This window comes from Pelobates fuscus, chromosome 5 (genome assembly GCF_036172605.1).
Source record: "Pelobates fuscus isolate aPelFus1 chromosome 5, aPelFus1.pri, whole genome shotgun sequence".
Lineage (NCBI taxonomy): Eukaryota > Metazoa > Chordata > Amphibia > Anura > Pelobatidae > Pelobates > Pelobates fuscus.
Window position 1 is genome coordinate 146,104,302 of NC_086321.1, and position 26,561 is coordinate 146,130,862.

General features: G+C 43.1%; 1 protein-coding gene across 4 annotated transcripts in view; it reads right to left on the reverse strand.

Annotated features, from left to right (window-relative positions):
- Positions 1 to 5,318: 5,318 nt before the first annotated feature.
- Positions 5,319 to 26,561, reverse strand: part of TANGO2 (transport and golgi organization 2 homolog) — a 235,388-nt gene continuing 214,145 nt past the window's right edge. For all 4 annotated transcript variants that reach the window (XM_063454422.1, XM_063454424.1, XM_063454421.1 and 1 more), the window contains exons 7-9: positions 16,723 to 16,876; positions 7,705 to 7,809; positions 5,319 to 6,978 (exon numbers count right to left, since the gene is read on the reverse strand). In XM_063454422.1, coding sequence (XP_063310492.1) covers positions 6,834 to 6,978; positions 7,705 to 7,809; positions 16,723 to 16,876 — 404 coding nt within the window. In that variant the 3' untranslated portion in view covers positions 5,319 to 6,833. The remainder of the gene's footprint in view (positions 6,979 to 7,704; positions 7,810 to 16,722; positions 16,877 to 26,561) is intronic.

The following is a 26,561-nucleotide window of genomic DNA, read 5'->3' on the forward strand; positions in this document are numbered from 1 at the left end:
TGAAAATTACTATCTTTAATTAAAAAATTATATTTATAGATTTATGAATTTTCCCACCCACACCACACAATAACTCCCCCCCCCCCCCCCCATACACACACACTGCCCGATACACATAATTACCTCAATACTCACAATTACCCCTTGTGACAAACTGAACCTCGTCACGGGTGCTTGGAGGAGCCTGCTGGGAGTGCCCCTTTCATAGGGAATTGCATAAAAAGTCAATGTGGCTACCATTGAAATTAGTTCACTTACCCTCAACAAAGAGTCTTGTCTCTTGTTGTAGGGCACTGCTATACAGGCTATAATCCCTGCTCCTGGGATTGTTCTTTGGATTGCTATACAAGCTATAACCACAAGCTCTTGTAAGAGCTTCACCCCTATACTCTCTTGGAGGAGAGGCCTTCCCACTGGGAGCTGGATCCAGGAGTTTGGTCCAGGGTGGGAAGGGACGGTGAGACCCCCAGCCAAGCTGAGGCGGCTAACGGACTACTTTGCTTACGGTGTCCGGTGTGATGCTTATGGTCCTCAGCTTTAGCTAGGAAGCATAGATTGACGGAGGCACCCGGTCGGGGTGCCAGGTGGTCCTTCACATTTGGTGGCAGGGGTGGGATGGCTTCCTAGTGCAAGGAGAAGCATCCTGGAGACACTGGTAACATGTGGATTATATTGAGGGCAATGCTAGTGTAGCGGAGTAGTAGTATTATCCACGGTATCTCCGCTGGCAGACAGAATAAAGCAGGTACAAAGCAGGTAAAATCCAGGTAGCGTAGTTACAATCCCTTTCTCTCAAGAACTAGACAACACATAGCTTGGAGGTCAACTTGGAGGTTTTAATCACAGGTCACAGTATTTATGTGGTTACAAATGTAAGTGGTTTCCCAAGTCACATTACAGGGTTTGTCCAGTAGGGGACTACATGGGGGACTGAGTTTACAGACAGAATACCCAACATACACTGCTGTACCAAGGAGATAATTACCCCAGAATGCATTGCTAATGGGATTATCTCTTGGTACAGAGAAATACAGTTTTTACATTGAAATCCATAACTGCCCTAATATTCCTGCTAGGCAGCTACTAAACCCCTTATTACATAGCTGGGACCTGAGCGCACGATTAAGGGCACTTGCGCTCAGATCCCAGCACAAATAACCGAACGCCGTTCATTTAACCGTATCAGGACCACTTGGGTTAAAACGGTTGCATTAACTGAGGGAACGAGATTCCCGAAAGAAGAAAACTCCCTAACGGCTTGGAAGTCCAGCGGGGCTTGTGTTGCCAAGTAGCCGAATCTATTTCCAGGCACTCGACCAAAAATCCCGCTGGCGCTCCGAGAACAAAGATGGCCGCCGCCACGTGTTCGGTACACGAACGGCGGCCACCCGCAACAGACATTAATTAGCATGGATACATTGTTGCAAAGTACCTAATTGAAGACACACGACCTGCTAGGGTGGTCTCCTATTCGGTACTTTGCTTGTTCCACAAACAGTGCATAACCAAGCTGAACACTAGCGGTATTCGTGTGCTGTAACACACGAATGCTTCATACATTGATCTTTTATTCAGTGAAATAAACAATATGGGCAATAGCATAAAATATACAGTTACACTCAGTAAGTGGCTAGATTTGCCACAGCTTGCATTCGTGCAGCGCCCCTAGAAGCAGAGGTGCCCACAGACTTGGAGCAGGCAAGCATGGCATCCTCTGACTCTTGTTTAGAGTTGCTGTTCGAGGTGCGGCAGCGACTGGCCTGGTATGGCTCTAATATGTCAATGGAGACCTTCCAGGCGATCTGGAACCAGGTGACCGCCGAGAGACAAGCCCAGAGGGACCACGAGTTCCTGATGGCTAAAACAAAGTCTCCAGCGAAAGGAGGTTTGCAGCAGCCCTTCGGTAGAGGTGGTGCAACTGATCTGGGAAGAGGCGCCCACCAATTTATTTGATTTTACATCAGAGGATGTTAGCCTCTCTCCCCAGCGGCAGCCAGAGTTGCCCGAAGTAGGGGACCTCATAGACTGGTCCTGTGAGGAGCTCCAACTGGCAGGTGGAAATGGGACCGAAGTCTTTTCACTGGCCCTACAGGGATGCTGGGCAGCCGGCCCAGATTTGGTCGCATGGACCAAAACCGCAAATAGATTTCAGGAGGACTTAGCCGCAAATGCCCTGGAACTATTTTCGTCATGAAGACTTCACGGTTCCCGGTCTGTCGCCAGCGGCACTTAGCCGCGATTCTATGGAACCGTTTTAGGCATGGGACCATGCGAGCGGTCGGTAAAAATATGACTTCCAGGAAATTTCTGAACCCCTGAACTGATCTGGGTGATTTTTGGATATGTTGGTCACTCAGATCACAGCAATCAGGGGATGTAACTTTTGTGGGGATTTTATGTGTTTAAGGTATTTTTGGGGTTTGTAAGAATGTTTATATTTTTTTGTGTTTGGAGATAATTGAGTTTAGTATAGTGCTTGACTCCATTATCTCCTAAGTAAAGGGGAAAGCTTATTGTAGTGTATATGTGAGTATCATGCATTATTGTAGTGTATATGGGAGTATCATGCATTGTAACACTGGTATTATTGGTCTGTGACTTTGTAACGCAGTTCCCCACAAGGTCCATGTGGGAGTGCCCCTTGCATGGGGATTGTCATAAAAGGGCAATGTGGCACCATTAAAATCAGTTCCTCTTCACCCTCAACATAGAGCCTTGTCTCATGTGTGGAGGGGACAGCTATATTCACTCTGGGGATTGCTATAGTCATTTTACTCCCCTGGGTTCTCATCACTAGCTCTTATAAGAGCTGCTCCTGCTATACTCTCTGGAGTAGGAGAGGTTAACCCACTGGAATCTGGATCCTGGTCTTGGGTCCAGGGTGGGGGGAAGATCGCGAGACCCCCAACCAAGCTGCGGCAGTTTGTATGGTCTATGGTGCGGATGGTGTCTAGTGCAATTATCATGCTTGGAGTCCACGGTGAGCACTAGAGCATCGATTGGCGGAGGCACCCTGTCGGTCCGTTCTGCCCGTGACCTTCTCCTGTCCGCTACTCGCAGCCATATGGCCAACTCATGCTTGCAGGACTTCTCGTGGGCTGCTCCCTTCCTATGGAATAGTCTGCCTACTGCCATCAGACTCTCCCCTAATCTTCAATCGTTTAAGAAGTGCCTTAAAACCCATCTCTTTAGGAAAACTTATGGCCTCCCAGAGTAACCTCTACCTCACATACCTGTCTCTTGCTTTCTCCTATAGGGCAGCACTTTACTCTCTCCTCCAGCTCTGCTTCACTCCCACCTTATTTGATTGATATTTCCTGTCCTAATGTGTTTTATACCCCACCTCCTATAGACTGTAAGCTTGTTTGAGCAGGGTCCTCTTCAACCTATCGTTCCTGTAAGTTTTCATGTAATTATCCTATTAATAGTCAAATCCCCCTCTCATAATATTGTAAAGCGCTACAAAATCTGTTGGCGCTATATAAATGGCAATAATAATAATAACAATAAACCATAAAACAGGGTTTGATCTAAAAGTGCACTATTTTTTTACAAATCAAATCTCATGCAAGGTATGAATACCTGCTTACTGCAAATTAGAATTAATAACATGTTGTACTAATACGGAAACACACTTAACTGCATATCTTTAACAATCTCCAGATCCCATCAGGTATGATTTAGGACAGCTTTATAGAAAGCAAGTAATAAAGACATCAGGGTGGCTGAGGGATTTGATTTCCTGGCAATAATTTTCTTTTCAAGAACACTAGCCTCCAGTAAAAGGAATATGGAACATAGCTATCACTACACATTTCTTTCTTGTTCATGGATATTGCTCTTCTTTTCCAACTTTGCTTCAGAATTTCAGTATAAAAAAAATCAACCATACCTTACCATCATGTCAACAAGGCAGCCACTTTGGACTAATTCCCATTTGCAGAAATACACTATCCTGTAATAAGTATAACATGCTGGCATACCAAAGTTCAGATACATATACCACATAGGGAATGGCAATGTTCAATACTAAAGTACAATGGCCAAATGCTGTATTATGTATCCAGAACATGTAGACTTCTTGTCTCGATTCAAAGTAAAAAATTACTAAAGTCTTAAAATAAATATTCACTTAAAGTCCCTTATTAGTAGAAAATCACCATTATCTGCCGTTTCTAAAGTGGAATTTGCACACAAAAAAAACACCAAAAAACAGGTAATGTAGATCTATCAGATAATCCTAGTACTCCTATCGCTTAGAACCAGGACTTTTATTCACTCACCAGAGTGCTTCTCATTTAAATGCAGACTTGTACATTGGGCGCTGTGACTATGAAAAATTATTGGGTTATTTATATGATATGCATTTCCATGCTACAACCTCAAGGTATAATTGTGCTGTATTTGCCTGTCATGTATATGTATATTAGCATTGCTATGAATATATCAATCACATTTCCTTATTACTGCTATCGGAATAACGCTGAAGGGATGCACAGATTATGGAAATTTTGCTTCACTTTTTTTTTTTTTTTACATTAGTTTCCTGCTTCTTCAGGTGAAGGGAATGAGTTTTCCCCCTTTACCAGATGGAAGACTTGCAATGAGTTCTCTGTTAGCTTAGTCTGAAGGCTTTGCATTACGTATCCTAAATATACCTGTTCTAGCAGTCACACTCATTGCAGATGCCAACACCTGTTATAGTCAATGCTACCAGCAATAAACGCACAGATCCTGCTGGGTACATGTAATCAGAAATGGAATGAAATACATTTTAAAAAAGAACCAATTTCAACACACAGTATGAAAAGACAGGTCTTGCTGAGCAGAGTGATCTGGTCCATAAAATAAATCCATTTATATTTTTCGTAAACTAATGTTTAAAGCATATTTGATATTTGTATCTATGGGCCTTAGTAAGCCAACAGGCAAATATATCCAGGAGGTTTCTAAATAACTGGGATCCTAAGATTCTCTCAGTACATTAAATATTTATCAATCACAACCATGTAGTTCTGAAATCAGTTTGAAAACGGTGTAACTCCTGAAGTTATTCTAAGGATTTACATAAGTAAATCCAGTGCAACTCATACCTTCTTCATACTGCCCTCTGCCGACCCCTGTATCAAGTTTCCATTATTGTTCGAAACCGATTTGCACTGGTTCCATTTGTAATTGAAAAATTGTAGAGGATTGCGTGTGCCTTTTATTTAATTATTTTGAATACACATTACATTTATTAGAGAAACAAATGCAAGAGAACCTATTATATAAGGCTGGTATACAGAATTATGCAGTGAACATAGTTAAAAGAACTAATTAAAAAATATTTTATTTTTATTTTTTATGAATTCAAGTGAAAGTTATTTTCATGAAACCTTTATAATATCATGAAAAATCATTGCTACCCAAACAGCCTGGGCTGCTCAAAGACAGGGACTACAGTCATGCTACTACAGAGGAAATTACTTTTTTGTTGTTGTCTAAATGAGCAGTCATGCAAGTATATGTTGATCAATCTCTTATAAATAATTTTTTGCTTCGATTATCAAAAAGAAAATGAGGGGAAAAAATAAATGAAAAAGGGGGGTCAAATATTGCAAACTGAAAGACTATTTATAGATGCACTGCTTGTAATATGCAAAGCCATTAGGGTAAAACTTCTGAATCAAAGGATATAGATATTTCTAATTAGAAAGCCATTTTTTTTTTTTTTTACATTTAGCAAATTAACCTCATAGTTTACATTGTTAAGTGAATTTGTGTTCTGCGTGATGTAATTTAGCACCTTTTATACTTTGTGTGTAATGATCACGGAATGAAGTGTGAAGCACGTGTATTCGTCAATGTCACATCAATTTTAAACATTACACTTTTGTTATTTTTTTGTGACAGTTTATTCAGATCCAGCCAGGATAGATATTTTGTAGCTGGGTCATACGATTTTAGTTTTGTTTTACATTAAAATGTAGAAACCACACAACAGATATTTGCAAGAATAAAATAATAATTAAATACCAAACAAAGAAATATTGTAAACATAGTATATTTGAGAGAAAATATGCTATGGGCCTTCTTGAGTAGGAGTGAACAGAACAACTTACATCAGTAACTATCATATTTGGAAATACATGTTCTGCACATAAGGACAGATTTTAAGAATGTAAAAAGGAGTGTTGTTTATATGACAAGGGTTGTGTTGATTTCTATTGCTCAACTAGGCAAAACGTTGCTGTGGAAACAAAAGTTACATCCTTGTGTTACGCCATTTCCAGCCCTGAGATTCTATAGAAAGAGAAGCTATTCGATTCAAAATTGAATAGAAATCCACAAAGCTCAAGTTTCATCAACAGCAAAAATAAAAAAATAAATGCTAGAAATTAAAGATTCCGTGCCCAATGTATTTAGTTGATCCTTACATTAACCTAGAGACAAACTTACCTCTGAGCATATATTTTAATAATTGCTATGTAAACTCACAGAGGGACTGAAATGTTCAGATAACCCTTAAATATGGCGCTTGCTGTTTTAGCTACCAAAACAAGATACTGATGCTTTGTGCTACATACTCTATTACATGTTTAAGAAGTTAGAATGAGTTTTAAACTCCATGTTTGTCTGTTACTGTGCTTTCTATTTAGTGCTGAATATATTTAATACAAAAAATTAAAAAGAATTTGATCATGTGCTTTGTTTTCTTTATCCGTTACTAACATTTTTGGTTCTCTATTGTTTGTGCTGGTTGAAAAGCTACATCCAACATTGCAGTCCATCTTAATTTTGCTACTCAGGTGCCAATCGTTCTGTGGAGCTCAATGCATTTGGTATGCCTGCTATAGGCTTGCTGCTGGTGGGTGGTCATCAGGCAGCTTAAACTGGTAAGTACTTGTTTTCCACTGAGTGATGTCGCAGTTTAACATGGTGCGTTCTGTGAATGTTACATGTCCATCACAATCAATCAGAACAATGGTGTTGGTCCTAAGGTAAATAATAAACAGACAAATATCCAGTTGTCAGAAAATAAAATGTAAAAAAACAACTAATCATTATTTGCCTGACAATGATTAACCTAAGAAACAAATGAACCTGTTGTCAGGTATGCTATGAATGCATTGTGCTGGCAAATCAAGAGATACATGGGTTACCGGTAATTGTATTTTAAGTCTGTAAACCTTGTTAAATTTGACACCATCTGGCTCCATGTGCAAATTGTACACTTTAATGATTTAAAGAATGTTCATATGGTAAATGACTTACAGTAAAAAGCACTAAAACATGCACAATTTTTGTTTGTGTGACATAATGTCACCAGTTGTTATAGCCATATTTGTATGTTCCAGGCATTGGCCCATTGGGCACGAATATGGTGATGTCATAAGTGAGGGACAGAGACAACACATTAAAAACCCTCCTTATGTTGATCTATACATGAGATTGATATACTCCTAGCACAATGCAGAGATATAGATTTTTACATTCATCCTATAAACATTGTTTAGACAATTATGTCGAATAACCCAAGGACAAAGAGAGTGGTGTTATGACAAAAACAAATGCATATAGTTTGGGTTTTTCCTCCTTGTAACGTGGAAAGGATGATGATCTGCAGAATTAATGTGGATTGCTTTAATAACTCAATCAGTTCACTTGCATTCTATTTATCTTATCTTTATTACTGGGTACAGCTACATATTTACATCTTACCTTGTTCCATATCCTGGGCAGCGCACACACACAGCAGAGTAGCCATTAAGGATTGGTCGAACAAATTCCTTTCCTTGTTCTTCAATAGCTGGGTCTGGTAACTGCCTGCAACACAGACTCCACATTAGTAAGATCAGACAATCATTAATAGTGCAGACCAGTTCTATCAGGCACCAGATATTTCCTACATATGAAATCTCTTAGAATAGTAGAGCTTTTGAATCTTCGTTATTATCACACAGTTGTTGCAGTATCCCTAGTAAACTAGATAGTAGCCTTTATTATAGAACAATAGTAATAGACCAGAGCATGGGCGTCCACAGTAATTTTTCCAAGGGGGGAGGGAGAGCTTAATTGTAATGACATCCATGCTTGGCCCCTTTTTGACAGTGTCATGAAGGGGAGGAGCATAGTCATTATCACATAAAACCAGGGTGAATAGCGTTTTCACAACTATGGTGTCAGGAATACATGTTTGTATTCCTGACACTAGTGTTCCTTTAAGCAAATTAAAGGAACATTCTGGTCACCATAACAACTTCATCTAAATGAAAATGCTATGATGCCAAGAGGCCCCTGGGTGCTCTCTTTCCTTTAAGGGGTTAAACCACTCTCAAATGGTTTAACCCCAAAGGCTTCCTCTAGCTCCAGATCTCCAGGTCGCTCAGTGGTATTCAGCTTCTGAAACGGAGTGTCAGCAAGTGCAGATTGACGTCAGGCATGGGTGCCGCTGATTGGCTAGAGTGGTCAGCTGACGCTCTAAGCCAATCGCTAGTTCCCGATTCATAAATCTTTTTAAGTTTTTATGAATGGGGAGCTACTGACTGGCTTAGCGTGCCAGCTGACCGTTGTAGCCAATCAGCGGCACCCCCACCTAGCGGCCCTCTGTGTTTTCTGACACTCAGTAAATAAAAGTGAACACATTAACACTGATATGTTTTTTACCTGGGGAGATGAGAAGGTCCAAAGTTTCCCTGCCAGGCCCAGGTACCAAAGCCTTATGATGTGGTGTCCAGAATGAAGTGGAGGGATCACTGCTCCAATCGACATAGTCTTCTTTTTACTCTGACACGGTCTTCTCTCCTCCTTGGCTCCTTCTGCTCCTTTACCTTTCTGCTACTTTCTGCTTATTTTGCGCCCTTCTGCTCTCTCTCTTTCTGACCCTTCCTGCTCCTTGCAGACCCCTCCTCCTGCCCCTTGCAGACCCCTCCCGCCCCTTGCAGACCCCTCCCGCCCCTTGCAGACCCCTCCCGCCCCTTGCAGACCCCTCCCGCCCCTTGCAGACCCCTCCCGCCCCTTGCAGACCCCTCCCGCCCCTTGCTGACCCTTCCTGCTCCTTGCTGACCCTTCCTGCTCCTTGCTGACCCCTCCTGCTCCTTGCTGACCCCTCCTGCACCTTGCTGACCCTTGCAGACGCCTCCTGCCCCTTGCAGACCCCTCCTGCCCCTTGCAGACCCCTCCTGCCCCTTGCTGACCCCTCCTGCCCCATGCTGACCCTTGCAGACGCCTCCTTCCCCTTGCAGACCCCTCCTGCCCCTTGCAGACCCCTCCTGCCCCTTGCAGCCCCCTCCTGCCCCTTGCAGACCCTTTCTGCCCCTTCCTGCTCCTTGCAGACCCTTTCTGCTCCTTGCTGACCCTTTCTGCTCCTTGCTGACCCTTTCTGCCTCTTCCTGCTCCTTGCTGACCCTTCCTGCTCCTTGCAGACCCTTCCTGCTCCTTGCAGACCCTTCCTGCTCCTTGCAGACCCTTCCTGCTCCTTGCTGACCCTTCCTACTCCTCGCTGACCCCTCCTGCTCCTTGGTGACCCTTCCTACTCCTCGCTGACCCCTCCTGCTCCTTGGTGACCCCTCCTGCTCATTGGTGACCCCTCCTGCTCCTTGCTAACCCCTCCTGTCCCTTGCTGACCCCTCCTGCTCCTTTCTGACCCCTCCTGCTCCTTGCTGACCCCTCCTGCTCCTTGCTGACCCCTCCTGCTCCTTGCTGACCCCTCCTGCCCCTTGCTGCTCTTTCCTGCTTCTTGCTGACCCTTCCTGCTCTTTGCAGACCCCTCCTGCCCCTTGCATACTCTTCCTACTCCTTGCTGACCCCTCCTGCTCCTTGCTACCCCTTCTTACTCCTTGCTGACCCCTCCTGCTCCTTGCTACCCCTTCCTGCTCCTTGCTACCCCTTCCTGCTCCTTGCTGACCCCCCCTGCTCCTTGCTGACCCCTCCTGCTCCTTGCTGACCCCTCCTGCTCCTTGCTGACCCCTCCTGCTCCTTGCTGACCCCTCCTGCTCCTTGCTGACCCCTCCTGCTCCTTGCTGACCCCTCCTGCTCCTTGCTGACCCCTCCTACTCATTGCTGCCCCTTCCTGCTCCTTGCTGCCCCTTCCTGCTCATTTCTGCTCCTTCTATTTCACCCTTCTGCTCCTTGCAAACCTTTCCTACCCCTTCCGCTCTTCCTATTCCTAGTTGATCCCTCCTGCCCTTGCAGAACCTTTCTGCTCATTTCTGCTCCTTCTACTTTACCTTCCTGTAGGCTGCCCCCCCATCCCTCACTTACCTGATCTGTAGGTTGCTCCCCCCCCCATCCCTCACTTACCTGCTCTGTAGGTTGCCCCCCCATGCTTGCTGGCTGCACTCTGTGCTGCTCCTCTGCGGATGCAGACAGGAGAAAGAAGCAGGGATAAGCTGTAGCTTACTTTCCCTGCCTTTCTCCATTCACAGCGCCTACTGGCCGGCGGCGATATTGCAGTTTATCACACAAATGAAAAAATAGCAGCACAAGCTGAAAAATCCAGCCTCCCCTGCGGACACCCATGGACCAGAGTAATGACAAACTAAACATTTGCGTTTTTCTAGTACAGCAGCACTTCCACATGAATTACTGGATATGCCATAGTACAACGAAAAAGATGAGTGAACCAAATGGGACTGGTCCACCCATAGAATGGACAGGTCAGACTGACGTCTGCCTTCCAATTAAGCAGGCAGTCCATGCAGGGAACATTAAACAGGCCAGCCCACCAAGGGCGGTCCATGCACTGAGCACTGTTCCTGATACCCTGAGCATAACATGAACAAGTCTAATAATAAACTCACTCTATGCATGTTGGGGACAGTTCCTTGGTGTCCTACTTTTGAAGAAAGTTAGGACAGAACCTGAAAATCTGAATGTCCTGATTCACACAGCCTATTTTCACACTGTGACAAACTCCCCTTGTTAAGGAAGTTTGACATGAGTTTTTTTTGGAGGGGCCTGCTTGCCCGCCTCCTGCCCTGTGACTATGGCCACTGGATGTATTGCCCTTTAAAAACACTATTTGGGCATACTGGATCTGAAAAGGCTGTTTCTGCCCCTTTAAACTCTACTGGAAAGGTTTTGCACTTTCGAAAAGGCACTTCGGAAACAGCCGAAGTGCCAAAGTGGCCGTCATTCGACATACGAACACGTGGCAGCGGCCATTTTGTTTAGTCGAACGCCGTTCAGCGGTGTTTGGTAGTCAAGTTCATGGAACTCAAATCGGACACTCGACGGCACGAACACCACTGAACTTTACCTTCTCTGAACTGCAACTCTTCGACTAGAGTCGAACACCGTTCGACAATTCAAACGGCACTTTAACATTGACATTTGCACGAACGGTTGCCGTTCGTCTATTTGAATTTCATTTAATATGGGAAATAGACCGGCCGCACAGCCCAATTCTCTGGAACTGCTTTGGGCATGAAAATGTGCGTGCGGTCGGTCAAATATGACTTCCATGGAACTTTTGAACCCCTGATCTGATCTGGGTGATTTTTGGATATGTTGTTCACCCACATCAGGGCTATCTAGGGACATTTATGGGGATATGTTGTATTTTGGGGTTTGTATAAATGTATGTTTTTTCTGCCTATGGATAATTAAGTTATTCCATTAGCTAGCTTAATTATATCATAGGCAGAGGGGAGGGCTTACTGACTGTATGTGGGAGTGTTTCGATGTTAATTATTGTTTCTATTGGTTTTTGTAACTTTGTGTCCTGTGCTCCACAAGGTCCACGTGGGCAGTAACCTTGTGGGGAAAAACTGTATAAAAGAAGCAGCTGTATCATTAAACCCTCAGTTCTACTTCACCCTCAATTTAGAGTCCTGTCTTTTATTGGGGGAATCTGCTACAAGGAATTGCTATGCTCTTCATACTCCCTTGCTATAATCATTAAGCTCTTATAAGAGCTTGTTCCTGTTCCTGTCCTGCTTCGCTCTCTGGGGAAAGGGAGGTTCACCCACTGGAACGTGGAGTCTTGTCGTAGATCCAGGGTGGGCAGGAGACGGCGAGAAACCTACCAATCTCAGCCAATCAAATGGTTTACTATAGGAAAGAAATGGATTGGCTGAGATCATCTATTCTGATCAGGGCCAGTGCAAGGATTTTTGGCTACACAGGCGAAGATGCATTTGGTTGCCGACCCCCTTTAACCCCTTAAGGACCAAACTTCTGGAATAAAAGGGAATCATGACATGTCACACATGTCATGTGTCCTTAAGGGGTTAAAAAAAGCATCTTCACCTGTGTGTCTTGTAGCCCTCCCTTTTGAATTTCTTACTCTCTTTAGTGTATTTTATCCCCCCTTTACTATGTCTTCAATGCGCCTTTACCTGTGTATCTCTTACAACCCCCCCTTGTGTATCTCTTACTTTCCTGAGCCACTATGTGTCTCTTTCTCCCACCCCATTCCCTTTGTGTGTCTCTTTCTTTCCCCCAGCCCTTTTGTGTGTCTCTCTCTTTCCCCCAAGCCCCATTCTGTGTCTCTCTCCCCTCAGCCAGTTTTGTGTGTCTTATTCCTCCCTTGTCACATAGACATAGATATATAGCAACACACAACCATACAGGCACACATTTACAGAGATATGCCGGCACACAATCAAACAAACACAGTCATACAGTCTACACAAACAGGTACAATGTCATACAAATACAGACACACACAGAGACATTCTGTAGAGGGGGGCAGGGGCCGTGGTGGGGGCACATGTGCTGTAGAGGGGTGTATGTGGGCAATAGGGGAGCACAAGAGCATTGGTGGGGGGGCACAGGGGCATTGGTGGGGGGGAGGCAGGAACTGTGGTGGGGGCACAGGGGCTGTGGGGGGGGGGCACAGGGGCTGTGGTGGAGGGCAGGGGCTTTGGTGGGAGAAAGAGGCTAAGAGAGGGGGCACATTGACATTGGTGGGGGCGGCACATGTGTTGTGGTGGGGGGCACAGTGGCTGAGAGAAGCGACAGGTGCTGTGGTGGGGGGCACAAGGCCTGAAAGAGGGGGAAAGGGGCTGAAGTAGGGGTTGCATGAACTGTGGTGGGGGAGACGGGGGCTGTGGTGGGGGGGCACAAGCTGTTGAGGGGGCAGTGGTTGTAGTGTGGGCAAAAAAAATGAATAAAACAAAACAAGTGTATTCCTTACCTTGGGCCAGGAGCTGGACGCAGCACACAGCAGCCTGGGAAGTCGGCCAGCCTCTTCTGATGATGTCAGGAGAAGGGGGCGTGACTTCCACTGCTCTTCTCCCAGACTCCTCAGCGGTCTGGGAGGAGAGCAGTGGAAGCCACGCCCCCTCCTCCTCACATCAGGAGAGGCCGGCCGACTTTCCTGGCTGCAGGGAGATAGGTAGGTTGAAAAATTCGAGCCAGAAGCAGGGGATTCGGATTTTTGCCATCCCCCCCCCCGCCTCTTGCGCTCTAAGGCGTCCACCTGTGCCGCCTAATGGATGCGTCGGCCCTGATTCTGATGATGTCAGTCAAGGAAACGGATCAAGGAAGGGGCCAGCGCCGGCACACCAGCACGGTGCTGGAATAAAGGTACGTTTTTATTCTTTTTAAAGTAAATCGTGTTTTTAACGTGTATTCCGGACCCTATAGTCAGTGGCGGATCTACAGGGGTCACAGCTACATCACATCAGGGGGCCCGGCCACCGTGCGGACACCCTGCGACCGCGGTGCCGGCCGGGGCCACGAGTTCAAAGGCCCATCCTGTTACTGCCACCCTATGGCAATGTACTTCCAGGGGGCCTGGTCAGCGCTGCGGCGCTTTAACAGCATGACCGTTCCCGCTGTGATGACATCAGCGCTGGGAGGAACTACCCCGGTCACTTCCTCCCAGCAACCACTGGGAGCCGCGTGGGAGGAGGAAGGAGAGGAGGGAGTCAGAGTGGAAACTCTGACTCCCATCAGCCTGAGCCACCACTGGACCAAAGGAAAGTCACCCTTCTGCATCTAAAAGGTAGGAAACAGGAGGGTGATTGAAACATTTTTTATTTGTGTCTTTATGTAAGTGTGTGTGTGTTTGTATGTATATGTGTCTGTATGAATGTTTTTCTGTATGTGTGTGTGTGTATGTCTGCATGTGTCTGTGTGGGGGGGGGACATATGGGGGGGAGGTGGCGGGGGGTAGATGTATGGGGGGGGCTTCAGGACAATTATTTAGTTACGCCTCTGCCTATAGTGTTGCTTTAACTTAAAAAGTTCTTATCTCATGCTTGTTAATTTCCTAGAAAATCAGTCTACTGTGTAAGATTAAAGTTCTCATAGGAAGTAACAAATGTTGCTCGCACCTTCAGAGAAGCACCACTAGAGTATTTGCGTTGTGAATCATTACAACATCCACATTCACTTACAGCCACCCCTTCCCTCCATAACTTTGCAGTTCCTCTTCTTCCTTCCATTCCACTTTCAGTCACTCATTCCCTCCATATCACTTTCAGCCCCCTTTTCCCTTCACACTACTTACAGAACCATTTCCCTCCATATGACTCATAGCAACAACCCTCGCTGCATATCAAATGCAGTCACCACCACTTTCCCCACTATCACTTTCAGCTACTACCGCTTGAACCCTCCCATACCACTTGTGAGGATGCCTACTCATGTTTTTTTGCCTTCAAAAATGTATAAAAAGCCAACAAATACCGCAGTGCTGTACACCCTTCATGTGACTGATGCTTTAAGCTCGCTACTTAACAACAAACACATTTAATAAATCAAAATTTGAAATAGCTGAGTGGTTATAAAACATTAACGACAGTGAATGCTATTTTCCAGGGGGTATGGATGAGTTCTTTGTACATGGTCACTAGAGGGAGCTCATAGTCCATGAAAAAACAAACAACAGAGCCACACCATCAAGCATTTTCATCTTTACCATAAAAACGCAAATAATATAATGATTTCTTTTAAAATAAAATGCCTACATCCTCTGCAGCTCTATACATAGGTAACAAACGCCAGATCAAATAAAGGACACCTTTCCACAGAGCAAAATGCCACTGTTACAATGTGTTTTGGCATATGTACATGTCATATGAATTAAAGAGTCCCTCTAACCACCATAACAACATTGCGTCACTTAAGTATGGGGTTCAGATACTATGTGCCTCTGTGCAAATTGGGTTATAACTTATGCAATTTGTAAAAGTCACTGCAGCTAGAAGTCAGTCAAGCTGTGTTCACTTATTCATTTACTATGTCAATATGTTCAATGTGTGCATGTGTGTGTTGACGATGGAACGGAATATTGAAGGCCAAAATAGATCAGTTATTTTATCTGAAACATTGCAATCCCTTTTTAGGTTGAGAGAAAACACTAAAGCATTTTACAATGCATGGTGTTAGAAGTATACGGGAAAGGCTTTCCAATTCTGGTAATCATCTTTGCTGTTTTTTCTAAGCAAAAGTTCTCAGAAGTGTCACCTGTGAATTGTTATTCTGTCATTCTATTATGATTTAGTGATCTGTATAGCCTTGTTTATGTTTTTATGTCTACTGACAAGTATGGCTACATCCGCTGCAACTGATGCTTTCTGATTCATGTGCCAAGCTTTTGTGTGATTTGATGACTGCTATGTATTATGGTATTGAAAATGTCCGTAAATAAAAATGTTAAAAAATATCAAATGTGTAATGAATGGCAAATTAAAGGACAGGACCCTAAAATCATAATGTCCTGATTCACACAGCCTATTTTCACACATCCTGAAAATAAGTGGGCACTTGGAACTCATCTTATGTTCAGTGTCAGGCAGTATCAATTAAAGGGACACTATAGTCACCAGAACAACTACAGCTTATTGTAGTTGTTCTGGTGAGTATAATTATTGCCTTCATGCATTTTCATGCAAACACTGTCTTTTCAGAGAAAAGGCAGTGTTTACATTGCCCCTAGGGACACCTCCAAGTGGCCACTCCTCAGATGGCTGCTAGAGGTGCTTCCTGGCTCAGTGCAGCACAGCATGGGGACGCTGAATTTTCCTCATAGAGATGCATTGATTCAATGCATCTCTATGAGCAAATGCGGATTGGCCAAAGGGGAGTTTGGCCCCACCCCCTTGCTGATTTTAGCCAATCCAATGTTTTCCCCATGGGAAAGCATTGGATTGGCTAAAAATCAGCCATTTTGATGATGTCACCAAGGGGGCAAGGCCAACGCGGCAGACCCGCACTGCGCTCTAAATAAGATGAGTTTGAATAATTCATTTTAACGGAGGTAAGGGGAGGCAAGCTACCTAAATGGTGGGTTTAGCACTATAGGGTCAGGAATACATGCTTGTGTTCCTGACCCTATAGTGTTCCTTTAATAGAAATGTAACAATAATTAAATCAAAAGATTCCTTCACATGTACTATGAACATATTCAAGTGTGCCATTTTATATACGAGCTGGAAATGAGGATCAGTCACAAATTAAAATTGATAATAGTAATTAAAGGGGAAGGAGGGTGGTCATCTCCTGCCTGAATTGTCTAAAAAAAAAAAACATCAACTGAATAAGCACTGGAAAAAATCAGTCCTTTCTAAAGGGATAATTTTGACACAATGATTTCTGAAATACAAATAGTGACAATGATTTTTTAACGACAATAGTGATCTATTCATTAAACTTTGTTCATAAACTATTTAGCAGTATGCATTTTTGTCACTTCAACTTTAAGAACAGATTGGATTGCCTTAAACCAAGGAACAGAAATGCTGTATTAGCACTGTGAAAGAAAAATGTAGGTCATTTTGTTCTTACGGATCTTCATTATTCATCACTTTAATGAGTTCTTGCACTAGATCCTCTCTAGCAATGTCCTGGCTCTTTTTGATGATGTCAGCAAATAATGATTTTCCGTGCTGTAGTTTCTTCCATGGTGTATCCAACAGGCTGCAGCTCAGGCCATACACACCTGTGGGGCGGAAGTAAGAATATATTAAATATCAAAGAGGGTAGAAAGAACCTCCCTGGTGTTAGCAAAGTATTAATCACTAATCAATGGTTTGTTTGCTATTGTGTCATATTTAAATGATTTCCTTTTAAAAAAGATTATTTTACAGAAAGAGCTAAAACAAAACAAGAAAAATGGACCAGTGTTACAGCTGCAGTGTATGTGTATTACAAAACCAGGATTGAAAGACTGATTTTCCAGAAAGGGCAACTCTGCGATAAAGCCTTCTGATATTGAAAAAAAAATAAAAAAAATCACAAAACTAATATAATAAAGCTATTTGCCAAGTTAATTGATGTGCCACTGGAAGGTTTACGGGATCTCTTATTGAGGCATAAAAGAAGACTGAAGCTTGTTGGCTGAAATAAAGAGAAGAATGACATCTGGAAGGAAAATTGGTAATAAACAATTTCCTCTATCTTTTGTCAGATACATTGCATTGCAAGCTGATGTCACTGGTAAAATTCAAAAGGGGAAAATGACCCTCAAAACTAAAAAGATACTCTTAAAAAACTTAAACTGAATTTACAGTTTAAATGTACATGCCTATAATTAGTCAGCCTTGACAAAAATATGGTTGTGGTAAAATGTGACTTGGTTAAATAAAGGTTTCTGTGCAAGGAATGGGTATTCAACGATAAAAATGCTGATGCTGTTCCAAGTACTATATTTAATTCAGCAGAGTAGGCAGAACAGCTTTTTAAATAACATTGTCTTACGTCAAATTTTCATAATGTTTCTAAAAATGGTATAACCCTATTTAAAGCGTCTTCGTGCATTGTTCCTGTTGCCATTAGCCCTGCAATGTACAACATTACAATTTTAGACAAAATGCAATGTTTACATTGCAGGACTAAGACAGCCTCTAGTGGCAGTTCGAAGCTTCCAAGATCTTACTGAACTCAAATACATTTGTTTTGTGAATTTTGCAAAAATATTTTACTGTAGATTTATGCCATATTTGTTGTTTTTGCGGGGTTATAGGAATAACACTTTACAAATCCCAACACACACATGCAGTACCATAACCTATATTTAGATCCTTCATACATATAAAAATATATTTATTTATACACACACTGATGAGCCACAACATTAAAACCACTGACCGCTGGGAAGAATAACATTGATTATATAATTACAATATCACCTGTCAAGGAATGAGATAAATTAGGCAGCAAGTTAACAGTAAGTTTGTTGTGTGAATGTAAATGTACTAAACCCAGATCTTGAAAATTGTCTAGATACACACAAATTGAAAGGTGAATACAAATAATGAATACTAACAAATAACTATTTTCTCTTTCTTATACACAAAATTGAGTACAATTTAAAACGTGCAAGGCATTTGTTACACATCCCTGTCATTTGCTCCTGACACTATATGATGCCATACCAATTTCACATGTAAATACAAAAAGCCTCACTTTCAAAACGTTAACAGCAGGGTACAATTCTATCTGCTTGAGTGAGGCATATAACCTGTGCAACTCTATGTAAAGAACAGATTATGACCCGGTACCCTAGAGGTGTCTTTCATATTGTATTATGTATTCAAATTTAAATACAATAGCACAAATGTGTACGATAAATTCCCTTTAGCAATATCTATTTTGTACCGTGCATTATGACATAAGGAAATTATCTTGCTGCATTAAGTCGTAGATGTTTACATGTCAATTTAAAGTGGTTAATAAACACACGCACACACACACAAAATTTGCAATTGGAATAAAATGTTTAGTCATATTAGTGCAAGATGAGAACAACAGTAGAATATGTGGGTAAGAGACAGGTGGAAAGAAACAAGACAAAGACGTTAGAAAGAAAACCCATAAGTGAAGAAAATAATGGATAGGAATTTTGGGTTGAGAGAGGGGGAAAAGGATGCCATTGAAGGGCTAAGAACACAAAGTGGGGAAATGAAAGGTGAGTATAATAGAAAGGGAAGAATACATTGACAGAATTAGTGCGAGGCAGAATGTTGTTAAAGGGAAACTGTAGCATCAGGAAAACAAACTGGTTTTCCTGGATCTATAGCTTACCCCTTTGTCAAGGCACCGCCATCCTCATGGTGCAGAAGGGGTTAAAAGCCCCTTCTGTCACTTACCTGATTCCAGCACCGAGGGACATCCACCTTCTCTCCTCCCCCCGCCTGCTGACGTTAATGTGCATGTGCTGCAATGGCAGCACTCACATTAGGATTACCCCATAGGAAAACATTATTCAATGGGTGACGTCCTCATGCATAGCGTGAGGATTTGCACATGCATAGCGTGAGGATGTCCACATGCATAGCGTGAGGATGTCCACATGCATAGCGTGAGGATGTCCACATGCATAGCGTGAGGATGTCCACATGCATAGCGTGAGGATGTCCACCGTCAGTTAGCCGACCAAAAGTTGCCGAACAGCCCAGAAGTCTCTGTAGTGGCTGTCTGATAGACAGCCACTATAGGTGGAATTCACCCTAGGGCCTAGCAGGTAATTATTGCAGTTTATCAAAAAATGCAATAATTACCTGCTCAGGGTTAAGGGACCTTGGGCAATACACCCAGATCGCTTCAATGAGCTAAAGTGGTCTGGGTGCCTATTGTGTCCCTTTAAGGAAGGTGGTGAATATTAACTGGTGAAGAGACACGGTTAAAAAGCTAATTGAGAAGGAACAATAAAGACAAATACAGAAAAAAAAAATGTTAGCTGTTTTGAGATGGTTAAAAAAAAGTTAACAAAGATGAGTTGAAAAGCTCTACATCTAGAACAGGAGAATTTTCTTTCCCCCATCTTGGGAGTTTTTGTAAGCCTGCCAATTTACCGGAACTCATGATTTAGTGAACTGATCACAGGACCTTTAAGAACCAGCTTGTAGTGATGGCATTGTGTGAAATTTACCATTAACCCCTTAAGGAACAAACTTCTGGAATAAAAGGGAATCATGACATGTCACGCATGTCATTTGTCCTTAAGGGGTTAAGGTGTTAAACACTTACAGTATGGCAGAACTGCAGGAAGCCTAGCGACCTCAATTTGGAAAGATAAACAATCACAATAATATATATATAGAAATCAAAAGTAGGAAAAGCACTCCAAGGACTTCTTTCAATGTTGAAAAATAAATAACTTACCGGTAACTTTATTCGGCAACTGCCATGAAAAATCAATGTTTCAGTCCTGTGTCAGGACTTTCGTCAGGATCCTGACGAAAGTCCTGACACAGGACTGAAACGTTGATTTTTCATGGCAGTTGCCGAATAAAGTTAAGTTATTTATTTTTCAACATTGAAAGAAGTCCTTGGAGTGCTTTTCCTACTTTTGATTTCTATTAATTCTGCTGACAAGCACCGGGCCTTATCCATATAATTTTACAGGAGTGCAAGCATTGGACAGTATTATATATATATATATATATATATATATATATACACACACACACACACACACACATATATATATATATATATATATACACACACATATATATATATACACACACACACGTTAATCTTAACAACACTAGAACGCTATAAACATAGCTGCTAGATTAGATTTTTGTAGCAGCATTGTTTCATAATTGCAGGTATTACGGTAAGTATCACCTCTGCTTTTCATCAAATTGAATATAAAAAAAACATAATTTTACATAAACCAGGCATTAATTAGAGAGAGATAGGGATTTAAGTTCATTATCACTAAGTAATTTGTATTCAATATTCAAATCCCATTTTGATACTCCAAATAAAAACGTGTGTACTCATTACTTCTGAGTCCAAGAGGCCTTAAATGTCTTTAAACAGGAAACTGTTAATGGCCTCTCTAAAGCAAAGAAGGGGATACACCATTACATGATAATTTAATGACAATAACCAGGGAGATCATTACAGTCTAATGAGGATGCCAATTACTGAAGGCATGAAAGTTAAAGGGTTCAGTAGATCAACAGCCTGGCTTTCTATACATGCAGAGCTAAAGAAAGATAACTAGAAAGAATTTCACCAGTTGTCCAAACTAAAAGAAAGACTGAAAAAAAATGGTATTGGTGCCACTGATTTAAAGGAACATGGACTTCACTGCTGTCCTAATAAATTGTGGTATGTTTAGATTTCATAAACAGTTTGTCTTCTTCAGTCTTCTGTCATCTTAAGCTTTAAAGGGCACCAGTCATGCCCCAAATAACTTATGCCCATTAGATTGCTAGCACAATTTACAGATTAGGATAAAACCTGTTTAAAAATAGTTTTTTTTCCCCAGATATCAGTCAATGTCTTGGCATGCTGAAAAGACCTCTCACAGGAGGTCCCTATGTTCTCCATCCACAGCAACTGCAGCGCATGAGCTGCGGTTGCTATGGAAACTCTCTAGCTGGCGCTTCTACGCGGATATGCTGGCAACGAATATATGCTTTGGTGATTTAAATGCATAAGGATGTATGTATAGTGACCGTTAAATAGGCTTATCAGATTCGACAGGTAAAAGCTGCTGGTAAATTTTTTTTTTTTCCATTTGCTCACTGTGAGCACTAGATCCTTACATTAGTACAAGGGAGGCATTAAAACTCCTACACGCTGGTGAGGGCATATCCGTTAAAAAGCAAGTAGCATGTGGCTGAACTCTGTGATAATAAACTAGAGAAGTGAGGCTTTGTCATGGTTCTGATCAGGTCAGACAAGAGACTTATGCCGGGGTTGACTTTAGGTTCTTTATTGGAATACTTAGGCATGGTTTTGACTTGTAATAATAAGTGAAGCAAGACCTAAAGGAAATAAAGACAAAAGGGATCAAGCAGTACCTATAAACAAGATTACAGGTAAGTAGTAAGGAGGGTTATAGAATAAAGGGTTTAGACAATAATCCCCGGACAGGTTAAAGAGAAGTAGATAGAAGCAGAACCTATAAACTGAATTATAGGTAGAAATAAGGGAATTGTGAGAAGGAGAACCTTTAAACTGAATTATAGGTAAGTAACAGGATATAAAGAAATAGATAGAAGAACTTATAAACGGAATTATAGGTTAAGATGAAGAAGGAGAACCTATAAGCAGGGTTATAGGTTAGGAGGAAGAATGAGAAGCTATATCAGAATTATAGGTTAGGAGGAAGAAGGAGAACCTATAAGCGGAATTATAAGTATAAGGAAATAACAGTATTAAGAGTTTAGGCAATATGCCCCAAGTTGGTTATCAAGTAAAAGGTAAATTAAGAGGTTAAAATAGACGTTTAGTTATGCAGATCTTCTCGTTGGAGGCAGTAATTCAGATATCTACTGATGCTGGGAGCCGGAATGACGTCATATTCCAGCTCCCACGGCATCAGTAAACAGTGCGCGAGGGAGCAGAGTAGGGAGATCACTGCTCCCTCGCTGCCTCAGATGGCAAGCCGCCCGCCGGGAGTGTGGGAGGGAGTCTCTATTAGCTGTCCAGCAGGTCCACTCTAGCAGGTCAACTCTTGCGCACCCCCCCCCCTCCCCGCTCCTGGTGGATCTGAAAACCACCCTCCAAGCAGACATAGCCACAATCCACAGATGCCTACAGTGTCAGGATTATTGTTGATCCAGGACGCAGAAATAGTATCACACCTATCACTAAAGAGAACGTCAAACCGGACCTTAAAATGGACGGACTTAATGTGTCCGAGAATAGTCAAAATACTTGCAGAGGTCAGGGACACAGAATGAGACACAATGATTAGGAAAAGCCAAAAGTCAATGATACCAGAAATCAGGGAAGTCAAAACGGAGCCAAAGTCAAAAAACAAAAAAACACGCTCAGGAACACACTCCCAGATAACCATCAAAAGGAAACCAGGACAGGGCACTGATCAAAAGGCAATTTGGGTTTAAATAACCCTCTTGAAGCTGTAATGTGGCCTCTGACCCCAAAACGTGCGTGCAGGCACATAAGCGCCATCATTAATGTGAGCAAAGGCTATATCCTTATAAAATTGGAACTGCAGCATCTCCAGGAAAGCCGCACATGCTGGGGAGCGGGACGGAAGGAGGTCGGGTAGCGGTTTGTATTTAGTATTTATTATTTCTGTAAGCGTGACTGCTGTGTTTCTGTGCAGCCACGCCGACAGAATCTAGTGGAACCGCTACCTGCAGGGCCTGTCAAGCCGCATCGGAGTGCTGGAGGAAGCCTCCCACACAGGCACACAGTGCATGGACACACTGCAACAAGAGGTCCGAGACTTGCAAAGGCAGAACCAAACGTATGAACGCCGCTTTGCGGCACAAGAAGATATCAGACGCCAGAATAATATAAAAATTAGAGGGATCTTGGAGGAATTTCCCTATACCAATTTGAGAACATGTCACTAGCTTTTTATCAGGATTTCTCAAACAGTACCCTGGCCTGTCAGAGGTCCCTCAAACGTTTTACCTCACTCTTGCAGCAAAGAAATATACGCTACTGCTGGCGTCTGTCTCGCATATTCCTGGTTGTGCATGGAGACTCCACACACTTGCTCCAAGACCTTAAAGATGCAACAGCGTTGCTACGTGACCTGGGTCTACCACAGGACAGTCTGAGCGGTAAAGACCCCACCACCGCTCCAAGATCTCCACACGCATCTGGCGGCAATCACCCCATTCAACCCGCATGAAGCCCTCGACGGACTCGTATGCGGCAGCTACGACCTGAGGACAGTCCCACACTCAGCCTCACCTTAAAGGCATATGTTTAGTCTTTTCTCGTATTATTTTATAATTTATGTTTTCTTACCGTACAGCTCTTATTTTGCGATAACCACCCCTGATGATATAGCACAGCAGACAACACACATATTTAATGCCCTTCCCCAGCCCCCACCCTGCGTCAGGGCACAACCGCCTAGTTCAAAACACTTCATAGACAAGGGAGGTGGCACAAGCTCTGTCATTCACCCATAGCTGACACTATGCCTGGAAGTGTTAAGTGTGATATGCTGTTCAAATAATCACTACGTCAGTCCCATAATAGATGCCTGACCACACACGACTCCTGTATGTACACACATAAGTCAGCCTCATCTATTTAGCCTACTAGCTTTGAATCCACTGATCTGACATAACCATCTTAAACTTTTACCATAAAATTGTGCTTGATTTTTTTTAAAAGCATTATTTGCATGCAGTGCTGCCATTCGAGAAGTATCTCAAAGAGATACTATGTGACACTCACTAGAGGCGTGTTTTTTTTAAATGTAAGCATTGCGGTTTCTCTGAGACAGACAAAAAAGGGCAGCTATGGTACCAAAACCAATGCATTAGGATATATTGGTTTTCGGTGCTTTGGACATCACTTTAGAAGAGTCAATCAAGTTAGTTTTTTTGCAGTGATTAATTTGTATTCTCAAAAAATGGTCATATTAGAAATGTGAAAACAATTCTAGCTGAACACATTTTACAGCTTACATTTCAAAGACACAGTTTTTCCATTACAGTTTGGTCCCATTGCAAAGCTTAAAGAAACACTATAGTCACCATAACAACTACAGCTTATTGCATTTGTTCTGGTGAGTAGAATTATTACCTTCAGACTTTTTGCTGTAAACACTGTCTTTCAAAAGAATATGCAGTGCTTATATTACAGCCTAGTGATAACTCCACTGGCCACTTCTTAGATATCTGCTACATTGGGCAGTGCTGCAGAGTAAGCAGCACTGCCATTAAGTGTCTACTCCCTATGCATGCAGACACTGAACTTTCCTCATAGAGATGCATTGTTTTGATTCATCTCTATGAGGAGATGCTGATTGGCCAGGGCCATGTATGACTTGTGCTGGCTCTGCCTCTGATCTGCCTCCCTGACAGTCTCAGCCAATCCTATCGGGAAACATTGTGATTGGCTCAGACCACCACTTCTGATGATGTCAGCAGACAGAGGCAGTTCAGGGGCAGAGCCAGCAGCTTCAGACTTGAATACAAGTTAAGATTATACTATATTTAGGGAGGCAGGGGGGCCAAGGGAGGCTAGATGGAAGTTTTAACACTAGAAAGTCAGGAATACGTGTTTGTGTTCCTGACCCTATAGTGTTCCTTTAAAATTCCAGAATACAAGATTTTGATATAAACCGTTTTAAAGCAATGATGTCCTTTTTTATGACCTGCAACAGTAAAATGGAAGTACATCTTATGAAAAAGAAATACTCCCACATGAAAGACAAACAAGAAATAATTTTCTCAGTACACATTTGTTAGGCATACAATTTAAAGTAAGAGATGCCTTGGCACTTAAAGGATTTTAAAGCCAAATCGCATTAAAGTTTGTGATCAGGGCTCTGCAAAGCCTTCTCTCAAGTCACCAACTGTATATACACACCTTGGGTCCTGCAAAGAAGGGAGGAAGGGACGGGTATGTTGTGTGTTGCTCAGTCTGCACACCTGAGAAAGTAGAAATCACTCCTTTGATGTTACAGCCTTAACAATGTAGTTCTTATGTGGCATGGAGTCCTTGGGTGCTGCCTTTCCGTATTTTAATGGTTTAACACTTAAGTTCTGCCCAGTGGCGTACATACCAGGGTCGCAGGGGTCGCGGCTGCGACCGGGCCCGGCCCACCAGGGGGCCCGGCCGCCCCTGCGACCCGGTATGTACTCACTGGGCCAGCCTCTTCTCCCGGGGGGCCCAGGAGCCGGCCACCTCCGGGGCCCCCGAGGCTGGCCCTGCTTACACCCGGCGGGCAGTCAGGCTGGCCGGTGCGCGAGGGAGCACTCTCCCCTGAGTGCTTTCTCTTCAGCTCCCTCGCGCACCGCAATGATAGGAGGGAGCTGAAGAGGAAGCACTCAGGGGAGAGTGCTCCCTCGCGCACCGGCCGCCTAGGAGCCCAGCAGCACCACTGGACCCCAGGGAATCCCCTCAGCACTCCAAAAGGTAGGGAGGCTGGGGGGATTAAATTTAAAAAAAAACATGTGTAAGTGTGTGTGAGTGTTAGTGTGTGTGAGTGAGTGTGAGTGTTTGTGTGTGTGTGAGTGTTTGTTAGTGTGTGTGAGAGTGTTAGTGTGTGTGTGTGTGTGTTAGTGTGAGTGTTAGTGTGAGTGTAAGTGTGTGAGTGTGTGAGTGTTAGTGTGTGTGAGAGTGTTAGAGTGTGTGTGTGTGTGAGTGTTAGTGTGTGTGAGAGTGTTAGTGTGTGTCTGTTACTGAGTGTGTTTGTGTGTGTGTGTTAGTGAGTCTGTTTGATGTCTGTTAGTGAGTGTGTGTTTGTCAGTGAGAGTGTATTTTTTGTAAGTGAGTGTGTATGTCTGCCGCTGAGTGTGTCTCTGTCAGTAAATGTGTGTCCGTTAGTTAGTGTGTATGCATTTGTTCGTGAGAGTGTGTGTGTGTGTCTTCAGCACTTACCTTTCTCCAGCGCCGGACTCCCATGGCGCTGGGGATCCCTCCGCCTCTCAGCTCCGAATGCGCATGCACGGCAAGAGCCGCGCACGCATTCAAACCGCCCATAGGAAAACATTACTCAATGCTTTCCTATGGACGTTCAGTGTCTTAAAATGGCTGGATTAACCCTCAGTGAAACATAACAGTTTCTCTGAAACTGCTATGCTTTCAGCTGCAGGGTTAAAACTAGAGGGACCTGACACCCAGACCACTTCATTGAGCTGATGTGATCTGGGTGTCTGTAGTGGTCCTTTAAGTGTGTGAGCATCTGCATGCACTGGCGTACATACCGCGGTCGCAGC